This window comes from Drosophila pseudoobscura, chromosome 3, assembly GCF_009870125.1.
Source record: "Drosophila pseudoobscura strain MV-25-SWS-2005 chromosome 3, UCI_Dpse_MV25, whole genome shotgun sequence".
NCBI classification, from domain to species: domain Eukaryota; kingdom Metazoa; phylum Arthropoda; class Insecta; order Diptera; family Drosophilidae; genus Drosophila; species Drosophila pseudoobscura.
In genome coordinates this window covers 7,442,509-7,454,776 of record NC_046680.1, presented here as the reverse complement: position 1 = coordinate 7,454,776, position 12,268 = coordinate 7,442,509, and the positions used below count along the sequence as shown (strand labels likewise).

General features: G+C 43.9%; 1 protein-coding gene across 2 annotated transcripts in view; it reads left to right on the top strand.

Moving 5' to 3' along the window:
• Sema2a (Semaphorin 2a) overlaps positions 1-12,268 on the top strand; it is a 33,189-nt gene that overhangs the window by 14,242 nt on the left and 6,679 nt on the right. The window contains exons 2-5 of one of the 2 annotated variants that reach the window (XM_002138268.3): positions 557-1,002; positions 9,700-9,787; positions 10,271-10,322; positions 11,931-11,999. In XM_002138268.3, coding sequence (XP_002138304.2) covers positions 843-1,002; positions 9,700-9,787; positions 10,271-10,322; positions 11,931-11,999 — 369 coding nt within the window. In that variant the 5' untranslated portion in view covers positions 557-842. The remainder of the gene's footprint in view (positions 1-556; positions 1,003-9,699; positions 9,788-10,270; positions 10,323-11,930; positions 12,000-12,268) is intronic. The other variant, XM_015183876.2, reaches the window with a different exon arrangement.

Sequence of the window (12,268 nt, the reverse complement as noted above, 5' to 3'; positions counted from 1 at the left end):
TGTAACATAGCATTACACATGAATAGACGATGGTACTTCTGTGTTTGTGTGCGTGCGAGTGCAAGTGAATGCAAATCTGACCTGCCACAGACCCTCAGTCTCTCGCAGAACAATACGTGGAGTAATATGTGCAGATTAATCATTAATTAAACAAAGTTTGGGCAGAACACAGTGGAACACCTCTTTTATTGCAATTTTAATAAACCATTGTCTCGGCGCGGCTCTTGTTTACCGTTTCGCTCTGTCTTTTCTTGTATCGCTCTCCTGCTCCCACATACGGCAAAGAAGCGTGAGTTGAGGAATTCTCTCTCGTTTTGTTTTGGGAGTCTTCTTTCTCCTTTTTCCCTGCGTGGGCATAAACCAGTTTCTGTTGCTGTTTCGCCTGAGCTTCGTGAACATATTCGATCAATTGTCGATTCGAATTGAAAATTGAATACACACATCGCCCGCCGCGCGACAAACTGTAAAAATGCATTACTTTGCATGTGTGAGAGTGCAGTGTATACATAATTAATCCCAACGAAATTCACACACCTCTCACCCCTCTCGCCCGAAGCATGGTAGCCAGAAATTCGTTTTAAAATCCATTTGCGATCCCCCGCCAAAGCCGTCTGCCGCCCGCCGCATCGGCAGTGAAATCAATTTCACCGAAATTGCCGCAAAAGTGTGTAAAAATAATACAACCTCAGTGTGTTAACAGTTATTCGCATAAAAACGCCTGTCGCTTTTTTCGGCTGCTCTCCTGCGCGCACTAACGGTAAAATCAACAAGCAGGCCAGCCCTCTTTGCTGTCCCGCTCACACCACCCAATAATCCAATTGAGGTTTGCCGGGCAGAGAGCCATGCTGCCACTCCTGCTACTGACCCCACTCCTGGCGGCACTGCTGACCAGCAGTGTGAGCGAGACGGCCGCCGACTACGAGAACACCTGGAATTTCTACTACGAGCGTCCCTGCTGCGCCGGCAACGATCAGCCGAACGGCCACGGGAAGCACAACAGAGGTAAACAATCGATCCCCCTCCTCGTCACACCGAAGTACAGCTACCCTTTCGTCTGATCTTCTCAAGAGAATTTAAGGTTTCAGATGGCCTGTCGATGCCTATGGCCTGCGGCACTCCCCTCTCTGTGGGGCCGAAAAACATTCATTTCATGTACAGATACGGGCCGTTTTTTCTGAACAGTTACAAATATTATTTTTCAATTTTCGCCGGCAAAAACAATTTGTAATTTATTTGCCGTAATATTCTCGCGCATGTTCTTTGTATTTTTGTTATTTATTGAATTTCACTTCCATTCGATTGCAATACGCATGCAACTACTGTTTTTGCATTTGTTGTCCCTTTGTTGTGTTTTTTTTTTGGCGCTCGTATTATTCATAATTTGCATATTAATGCCTTCGATGTTGGATATTATTCGAATGGTTTGTGTCATTGCGAGTGGCTGGGCCTGCCATTGATATGCATATTTCGCATTTAAACAAATACCAATAATGTAATCATATTTTAAGCATATGCCTCCCCATAATCCCGCACAGATAAGTCCCCGCATGATATATGTATGTACCATTATTGACTCCTTGATGCTCTACCCAAATGAATATTAATAATTTTAAAGTCAAAATCCACCAAGCCAGTGGCCACTAGTCTGGGTCTTCACTAGATTGAAGCTTGGCCAGTTTATTGAGTCATTAAGTCATTAAAATTTATTCAAATTTCAGCCATGAGAAATCTAAAGCTGTTCTCTGGTCTCTGGTCGGTCTATTATTCTTTGTTATTCTGTCTGGTCTGTGGCATGTTCTGAGACAGAAACATGTTTGGTTTTGCTTAATAATCGTTGGTAAAATGAATTTATCATTTTGAGGTTGTTTGATTGAAAACTTCCAGCCAGAGTTCAATGAATTCTGCATAAAGCAAAAGAAACATCAAATATGTGGAAAGGAAATGCTTAAAGAAGGGAAGGGAGGAGTCCCTGAGAGGCCGTCGAGTGTTTTGTGTGGCGGAGGTCCAGGTATTACGCATCTCTTATGCTGCACCTACACTGTATTGGCCATCTCTCAAAGCTCCAATCGAAAAATGGAGCAAAGTGTCAAAGGGAGAGAGAGAGAAATGGGAGAAGAGCAATAGAGAACAGTGTGGTACCCCCAAACAGATCGGGTTGTACGATTTTAATGGAATTTTGAAGAGAAACTTGCACATGAAACAAATAAATCCTAACATTGTGCGGACGAAAAGCTTAAAGAGCGTATAGAGAGAGAGTGAGAGAGGAGGGGAGGGGAGAGAGATAAAATGTTGTATAAAATATTTAAATCCCATTTTGTGCGGCAAACAAGTTCTTGTTGCATGGCCATCGGACCGACCATAGACCCGTAAACATTTTCTAATAGTTCACGTTTCAGAATGCTGGTCAGGGACGCCTCGCCTTGCTCCTTCTTGAGGCACTGTATGGGTGCAGCATAAAACTTCACGTGCCGACAACAACTTTGGTCCTTGCCGCATGTTGCACTGTAAACTCAATAGCTAAGCACTTGCCCCAAAGGAAACGTGCGGCGCATAGAGAAGCGCTCAAGCGCTGTTCCCCCCTTCCCTCCGCTGCATTAAAGAACGCACATAAATTTCGTATTTATTCCCCAAAAGAGAAATGCAATTAATTTCATTTAAATCCATAGAAAAAAAAACAAAATATAAATTTTCCAAATCTACTGTGGGGGATTTATGGTTGACATTTTGGAGTTGTTTTTTTTTTTTTGAGGTCATTTAATTTATGGGAGCTTGAGGATCATCTCCTGTGTATTTGGTGCAGTACTTTCCATCCTCCTGCGGCATCCCTTTCCCACACATCTCCCTCTCTCTCCCTTTCTCTCTCTCTCTCTCTCTCTGCCGCCACTTCATTTGTTGAGTCAGCGGCTTGACAGATGTTTCTTTTGCGGCCACTCCTCTTCCCACTTATTTTCGCTTGATTCTATTTTTATATGCCATTGTCTGTTGCGTTTGCTCTGCCTCTGTTTCCCCCCCTCCTTCCCCTTCCCCTTCTACTGGTGCTCGCTTCTTTTTCTTTCTGATTATTATCTCTTTCTTCATCTCCTTTCTCTGGCGTACAATGCTCGCTGGTCGCCGCCTGCTGTTTGGAATGATGTGTGAATGACTTCATTTCGAAGGCCAGTCCAAGAATTGACTCGTTCGATCGGCAGGTAGACAAAGATCTGTCCAGTTCTGTTCAAACTGTAGGGCCTAAGAGGTGGTGGAAAAGAACTAACGCCGCTCCGAGATGGTCTAGCAGTCACTGGAAACAGTGCGTTGGCTTATCATTTATTAAACTATGGAGTATTTTTTATTCAAATATGAACTATTAAAGGTTCAAGTAAACAAAAAAGTCGCCCTTTTCGATAGGGATACCTTTTGTTCCGAAATACAGTTGAAAATGCACTGCGGTCATCAGTGTAAAACTGTAGTTTGACAAGCGGCGTGTTTTCGTAGAGTTGGGGCCGTCGCCCCCTGACTGCCAAACCCAACCCATCCAATCCCTGCCACACAAACCCGTACAGTTCTTTTTAGCAAAGATCCTCCGTTATTGCACGGCCTGACGTTTGCTGTGCTTGTTAAACTGTAGGCGCTGTCGGCGCTCTGGTGACCCACATTCGGGGCGAACAAAAGCGATAATCCAAATGGCGTTGGGGAGGCCAATGAGCGGCCTTTGTGTGTGTGTGTGTGGACCAGGGGCATGCATCACATCATCAGGCAGCCGATGTCAAAAGTTCTTTCACAGTTTCACTCCACCCGTTTGCTGTAATGAACAGCGAAAGGCGTGCTCCTGCGCCTGCACCTGGTCGTGGTCCTGGCTCTGGTCCTGGCTGTGGGATTTGCCATGCCCCGAGGAGGCTGGAAGCTGTGCAAGCTGAAAACTGTGCCTGCAGGCCCTCCCAAATCATGTTATCGAAGCGAAGCTCTTTGCCACAATGGAAAAGTTGGAAACGAAATTGAATTTCAATGCAACGCAATGGCCTGTCGACACCTCCCAACAATGACGGGGGTGTGGCTTAATAACGCTGCTGTGTCAGTGGCACAGCGAGATAGTGGCAGGTGGCAACATCATTAAAAGTATGCTTAAAGAGCCACGAGTCTCTTGCCAAGTTTTAGTTGAGCTTCAAACGGAAGAAAAATCACGTTCCACTTTGGACTTTTCTCTTTCTCTCTGTCTCTCTAGTTGCATGCAACTTTGTCCACTACTTGCCGCCGCAATCTTCGCCGAATGTTGCAAACACAAGTTATATAACATTCGATTCGATAAGAGCCCCGGAGTCGGGTGCTCGCCTGCTCCGCTTTTGCTGCTGATTAAAGAAGAGGAAGTCGCACTTATCGCGCGGGGGGGGAGGGGGATTCGAGGGGAAGGGAGGAAGCCGATAGAGAGAGTGTGGCAAAAGCAATTAGCAGGCACAGAATGTGTGTGGCAGAATGCCATCAATCAACCGTAAATGCAGTTATGCCACAGATTTTGTCGTTTTCCCCGCACTAATTCAATCACTTTGAAAATTGACACAAACAAACGCGACTAATGTTAATTTCCATTTATGCATCAATTTTAAGATGAAATTTAATTAAGTTTTCGTGCAACCTGTGTCTGCCACACACGCACGCTCTCCCCCTGTGTGCCCCTAATTGACTAAAGTCTTAACTTAATTCTAAAGACCATGATTTGCATTCTTCCCTTTTGCCAACTGCAGACGCGGACCAAAAATGTTGCACATAGTGTGGCAATAGTTGCCGAAGCCAGTGGCTACCACTCGGTGCTACCTCTTGTTCTTGGGGGCACGCTAGCGAAAAGGCAACCCTTACATGTCGTGTGCCGTATTATCGTATTATTATTTGTTGCGATCATTTATGCCCCCAATCTGTTTGCTGTGGCTGCCACTCAAACATTTTTCCATGATGGAATCTATGGTGCTTTTGGGCCGCCATACAGGCCATGTGTGGCTGCGGGTATCTTTCATTAAAGTATCTGAGAAACAAGAACGAAACCATAGTTCTATGGTGGGCATTAAAATGGGAACCGTTTATGCCCCATGCCCTGCCGCACCGCACACTCGCACTGGGAGAGCGGATCATCAAATGGAGTTGCACTAAAACCCACTCTGCAGCACTCTGCACCGCACACACACACCTCCCGCCCCTTGCCCCTTTGCACACCCAAAAGTGAAACATTTACCGCATCCGCATTTTGTTGCCTCGTTTTTGGGGGCATGCTGGCATCCTGCTGCACCTCTGGCTGTTGCTGTTGTTTTTTTGGGTCCTCTTATGTCCTGTCTAGTGCTGTTTTGACTGTTCTTTTGATGCTTTTTTACGAGTGTAGTGCGGGGGGGGGGGGGGGGGGCTCCTTTTTTTTTGGTTGGCAACACAAAATGAACTCTTGCCACAGCCACAGCCATGCCACTGCCACTGCTGCAATAAAGTGAACTAAATTGAGTTGAAAATATTTTGCCACACCAGCTGGAGGCGCCTCCGCCTGCCACAGCAGTGAAAATTAAAGCCAACGAGCTAAAGCCGAAGCCAAAGCCCAAGCCAAGCGGCGGTCCAGGCATAGTACAGTGCTGACAATAAGTATATTTACCAGGCATATGCGCTGAAGAGACGACCCCTCGAACGGGTGGTGGGGGGAGGGGTGGAGATGGGAATTGTTGCGTTGTGTTGCAAATGAAATGGCAACCACTTTTGGGTGAGCTTCTGCCTCGTCTGTGGCGGCAGAAGCTTGGGGCACACAGGTGTAGACGTCTAGACGCACAGGCTTTTCGAGTGCTTAGAAGGTGTGGTGTCCGTGGTGGCAGGAAGGGGAAACCACAGGTTCCTATAATTAGCAGGCAGGGAGAGACGTGAAATGCTAGGGAAATTCTTGGCTGAATTTATTTACATATGATTTATTGCCCAAACCAAATATTTAAGGCAACATTTGCCGAAATTTCACAAAATTTTCAAAGGAATTTCACATTGAAAATACAAATAATTACAACAGCTGCATACCAAGTGAATTTGGAGGGTTTAAAACACCAACAGTTCCTGTAAAAACATGAATTCATCAAATTTTTGTTTCTAATTCCCACCACAATCTTGTTAGGCTTCCACGAAGTCTAGTATTATTTTGCTTAATAGAAAATTATTTATGTATTTATATATACATTTCTACTTTATTTTAATGTTCACATAGTTGTGTGCTTTTAAACAGAATGATTTTTTTTTTAACGTTTTTAGTATGACTAATATTTTTATTATTATGGCTATTATTTGTTTCATTAATACTAATGCTAATTCTAATTTTATTATTTTTATTATTATATGGTATTATTATTACTATTTTTTTTATTACTTTTATTTTGTATTATTATAATTTTTTTTTTTTATTGTTATTATTTTTTGTTTATTATTATTTTTTTGTTTATTATTATTTTTTGTTTATTTTTTTTTAATTTATTTTTTTTTTATTATTATTTTTAATTGTTTATTTGTTTTTGTTTTTGTTTTTATTTTTATTTATTTTTCTTTTTTTGTAATATTGAAAGGTAACTCGTTCCATAACCGAATATCATTTGTTAAAAATTGTTTAAAGAAAAAAACGTAGATTTATACAAAAGCAAAAAAGGGAAATTTAAAGGAATGTTTCATGTTGCAGCAGCAAGGAACTGCAGCCTGCAGGCACTCATTTGATGCCCCTTTTGCAATACCTAGTCTCATTTGATGCCACATTTACATAGACTCGTTTATGTGTCTCTCTTTATCCTCTGATGACCCCTCGTTTGATGCCACACAGAAATGTAGCTGTAAACGAAGTGAAACCCTTCGAGTTGCTGTCATCTTTTGGGGCCAAAATGTCTGCTGACATTTCAAAGGTGAATAATGTCGGGCCAAGGGAGCCTGGCCTGTCCCTGTGCCTGCACCTGACGGGTGGTTTCTGCCCCTGGGGGGCACAGTCCACCCATCGGTTTGAGCGGGTGGCAGGACATTAAATTTACAATATGTTCATTGCAATTCGGGCAAAACCCAGCAGCTCCCACTGCTCCCACTGTCTCTCCTTTTGATTTGATAATAACGTTTTTCTTTTGGAGAAAATGTCATTTTCTCCCCTCAAGAAATTGATTTGACGGCCCCCGTGGAGGGGGCTGGGGGCACGGTTGCCTCTGCTCGTAAAACGCATATTTATGAAGAGCATAAAAATTATTGACATATATGGGAGATGGGATATGGGCTATGGGATATGCGGAGAGTCGTCTCGAGTCGCGAGTCTCGAGGTTTGAGAGTCATAAATGCTTATACGCCCATAAGCACTCTCCCCACAAAAAGAAAAAAACAGCAGAAAAAAAAACAGAGAAGTGGAATATAAAATTTGGCGTAATTTATTTTTATTTTTTTATTTTTTTTTTTTGCGCAAAGGCAGCTCGTAAATGGAATTTGATTTTGATTGGAGTCTGGATTAAAACCAAATAAAGTTGAGGACTTTGACGGCTAAATGGGGAAATTTTGAAAGGATTTTAACAGGCGCTTTTTCCTCTCTGGGAGGGGCTTAAACTTGGAGAAACAATGGAGCTACAAATATACACAGAGGGGGCTCTGTTCTTAGACTTGATTCAGTATTTGGTGTCCTACTAGCTGACAATCGCCACCATTTATTGCTTGTGTCTTTGAACAGAAGGACCCTGGCATATTAGGGATATATTCCTAAAAGAGCAGGAACAATGGATCGTTTGAAAACCTATTCAGAAATTACGATTAGGTCCTAGGTGTCTAAGGAGGGTCAAAATCAATGGAAAACAAACATATATCTAGATCGAAGGGCACGGAGATTGAGGGCCATTTTGGAGGGCAGGAATTACGCTAAGGATGCCAGAAGGTAGATTGTTCCGTAATCCCTAGCCATGGAATGTATGTATGTTGAAAACACATTGAATCCGGATGTAATCTTGGAATTTGTACAACCCTCTCCGCTCTGCCCCTTTCCCCGGAATCTTTGGACACATAAAATACCCCGAGAAGCGTATCCTTGGGGGCCATCAATTTTATGTTAATATTTAGCATATTTTTATGGGCTTAATCCAGTCATGAAATTGTGGCAATATGTTTTTACTGGCTGCCGATGACAATTGGCAGTGGCAATGGCCCGAACGACTCCATAAGCCAGGGCAGGGATTGAACTCCCCATCGTCCCAAGGACCTACATATGGCCCCCTATAAATGCCCCGAATTGACTTGTGGATTACCGAAGTCTGAATCCCAAATTGCGGGCAATTATTTGCGGGGCTCCCGCAAGAATATAACAGCGGATATTCCACATAAATATGTATATTCCATATAGTTTATGGTGTTTTTTTTGTCTGTGTGTGTGTTTCGTCCTTAAAGATGGCCCTCCTTTAAATCTGCCACAAAAGTTTGGGCCAAAAACCAGCCCGTGAGGAGTGGAAATGGAAAACTTCGACGGGCATTTTTCAGTAGAATAAAAATATGTACAAAAGCATTTCAAGCGTGCACAAGTCGACTTCCTGTTTGGCAAGGACATGCACAGACATGCACATACACGCACGGGGACATGTTCCGGCGACTGTACTTCTATTGTAGTTGTTCCCTTTCCCTGCCCGGCCACCCGGCCGCCCTGCCGCCTTTTCTCTGTTTATGCCACACACGCACACACACACACACACACGAAAATATTCACTGGAAAATCGGAAATCAAAAATAGCTACAGTTCTGTTTCCCGGACTGCCTGCGGACGGGTTTTCGAGTGGGGTTGGGGTTGGGGCTTTCCTTTCGGTATTTACATATTCCATTGTTGAGAGCGGAGGAGCAGCATGGGAATGAGTGCATAAATCGGATGAGTGGGGCTTCGGTGGTCTCTGGCTCTTTTGTGACCTCTCCTGTCATACTTTTGGCCATTGTCCGGCGGAGAATGTGTGCGCTTTGTTGTAGGAGGTCATCCATATTCCTTCCACAGACATTTGACACTTTACCCGAAGACATCTCATCTCATCTCGTTTCGTTTCGTTTCGTTTCATGAGCAGAAATTAATTGAGAGCCCCGATGAGTGACAGCCAATCGATGGGGGGTGGGGCACTGGGGGATGGCAAATATAAATTAGTTTAATTAAAGAATTGTTTGCTCAGCATTTCGGACACACACACACACATCCTGCCTGCCCCTGCCCCTGCCCCAGCCCCAGCCCCAGCCTCTGACAAACAATTTGCAGACAAAGCGACGTCATTGAAATTAACATAATACTCGCACAATACTCATAATTAATGGCGCTGGGGAGTCCCCTCCTTGGGGTGGAGGGGCAGAGTCCAAGGACCCCCTTATGGGCTGCGGAAAAAACTTGAGTCCAAATAAACAGTAGATGAAAATGTTATCCAAAAATGTCATTTGATTGAAATGCGATATCTATGGAAGTCCAATATTTGTACCCCCCTCGCCTCACCCTCTCCATTTTTCTGGCAATGTTTTGTCTGTAGTCCTGACCCTCTCTCTCCGGTCCTTCTTGGAGTATTTTGCCCCGGAATGAAAACTTTTGTTGACACTATCTCCAGCCGACCCTCTCCCCTCTGTGTGCTGTCTCCGCTGCTCCTCGTTTCACTTAAGGAAAATTTCTTGGGCAAATATTGAATTTACTTGACGAAAATGTTTTCCAATTTTTCTCATCCCCCCCTTTCTCTCTCTCTCTCTCTATTGCAGATCATGTAAGGGAGTTCACATGCGGCCGACTGTACTATCGCACATTTCACATGAATGAGGATCGAGATTCGCTTTATGTGGGCGCCATGTAAGTATTTTTCTAGATATTCCATTGAAAATTCCAGATTACAGTGCGTTTTTGTGGGGTTCAAGGCTAAATAGTTGAATTTTCGAGTTATCGATTATTTATCGATCTTCTTTTGGGATTTAGAGCTAAAATTGTTATTGAAGCTCTTTAATTTGATCAACTTTGATCGATTTCTTGAGATATTATGGTATGGTGAGATGATACTGTATCAAAATCACTCAAAATATGTTCCAGTCATCGAAATTAAGTAACAAAATCGTGAAAAACAATCGGTTAATGCATATTTTACGATTTTTTTAATTTTAAAAACTACATAAAACCCTCTCGATGGTTTTACAGCCTAGAAACGCACTGTATTCCCAAAAACAATCGATAAACCTATCGGCACATGGATGGTTTTTCTATTTTGCAAAGCACCGATGGGGAGATTCTTTTCCAGCTCTGAATTAAACAAATTTTTCTCATATTTTTGTCCATTTCCAGGGATCGCGTATTCCGTTTGAACTTGCAGAACATCTCCTCGTCCTACTGCGATGTGAGTACCAACTTTTGTGCTTTCCTTTTGCAGACAAATAATCGGTGGAGAAAATTATAATCCTAGAGCAGCAGGCTTTTAGGCGGCGGCCGTGGAGGTGGGGCTGCTCCCAAAGGTGGCTGCTGGTTCCGGGGGTCAAGCCACAAATCTATTGTGACAGTCGGTTGGAGCGTGGGCGGGGGTGGGGTTAAAACCAGAATCGGGGCAAGCTTTTAGGCAAAAACAACGGCAACACGGCTTTCGGTCTGCGCCTTTGCGGCAGCTCTTGTTAAAAATTCATTATACGCCACTCTACGCCAGTCCTGTTTGTATCTGTATCTGTGTGTTTACCTCTGAATAAAGCTGTGTTTGTGTGTGTGTATTTCCATAGTTTCCAAACGGCCGCTAAGCTTCCGTTTCGGATGCCTTTTGTGGCCATAAAGCGTCACATCTAAACGCTGTCAACACAATGCACAGGCTTAGCAGCCTTTTAGGCCTTTTAGGGACATCCCCACAAATCTTCGATTCCCCCAGCGCCACAACCAGCATGTTTATTTTAGTTACAACCCAAAAAAAAGGGACCAAAAAACATATTTAATATGCACTCTTGTCCATGGCTTATGTGCCTCTCAGGGTCCTCCCTGTCCTCACTGTCGCTGGTGTATTCCCAGGTTTCTGCACAGGTTTATGCGTTGCCCGGAGATCAGATCAAAATCTAAGACCTGCAGAGAGAGAGACAACTTGCCACAACATTCTCCGTGGCAATTCGATTACAGGAAGTGGCACACGCTCGCGTATGTGCCGGTTTTTCGGGCTGTTTATGAATTTATGACTTGGAGAAGTTTGTTTTATGAGCCAGCGACGGGGCCACACCTGACTGGGATGCTCCATTTCGTAATCGTAAAACTCTAAGAGGTTATATATTCCTGCAGCAGCAGCAGCGGGAGGAGGAGGAGGAGGAGGCGGAGTAGGAGACTCCTGCGGATACGTCAATATATTTTATGTGGTTGAGTGCGAATACCCTTCGCCCTGGGCATCATTTGGTCGTTGTTTTGGCCTATACGCGAGGGCTCTCCTGTTGCTGCTTTAGACTCCAGCTCCTGCTCCTGCTCCTGTGCCCGTGCCCGTGCCGGCACCTGTTCCTCCTCCCCAGCCATGGCTCCATTGGTGGTGCTGCCTCTCTCCTGCTTTATGCGCCAAATGCAAATTCAACTAAATAATACATGATTTTGGTTTTATATGAACGCTCTGTTGCGACTGCCTGCCTCTTAAGGGGGCGGGTGGCGCCTTGGGCGGTGGGAGGCTGGTGCGTGAAAATATTTCGTGAGTGTGTACTGTGGCGGCGGTGGAGAGGGGAGGGGGGGGGAACATTACGTGATTTATACATAAATTTAGTTGAAAGCATTTGTAAAGGTGCCACGGACTGCTGCTAGTTGTAGTTTATGCCACATGTGGCACAGCAATATACCTTGTACATCTTTTTCCATTCATTTGGAGGGGAAATTGAATTTTTGAATTGATTGAACGTGAGCTCTTAACTAAAGGTTAATATCCTTCGGTTGAGCCACATTTCTGTGGTCCTAGAACTTGCTGATCATCTATATTGACCTCTATATATCTCTATTACAGCGCGACGTGATCAATCTGGAGCCCACACGCGATGATGTGGTCAGCTGTGTCTCCAAGGGCAAGAGTCAGGTGTGTATTAACTTTTAGATACTAAGATTTGCCCTTTAAAGTCCCCTACGAAAGCTGAAAACAAGTGTAAGTTCATTAGCTTTAAGTTTGGTGGAGTAGGAAAGAAGAGATGTTCTATGTTCTCTTCGGAGATATGCTGATATTTGCCCAAGAAGTGTTTTACAGCTGTATATCGTATCGTATCCTATGGTATATTGAAGTCCTCTGCGCTTAAATTGTATCAAAGTTCCATAAGAAATAGTTAGACCATCTTATGGTCCCTTTTCGTG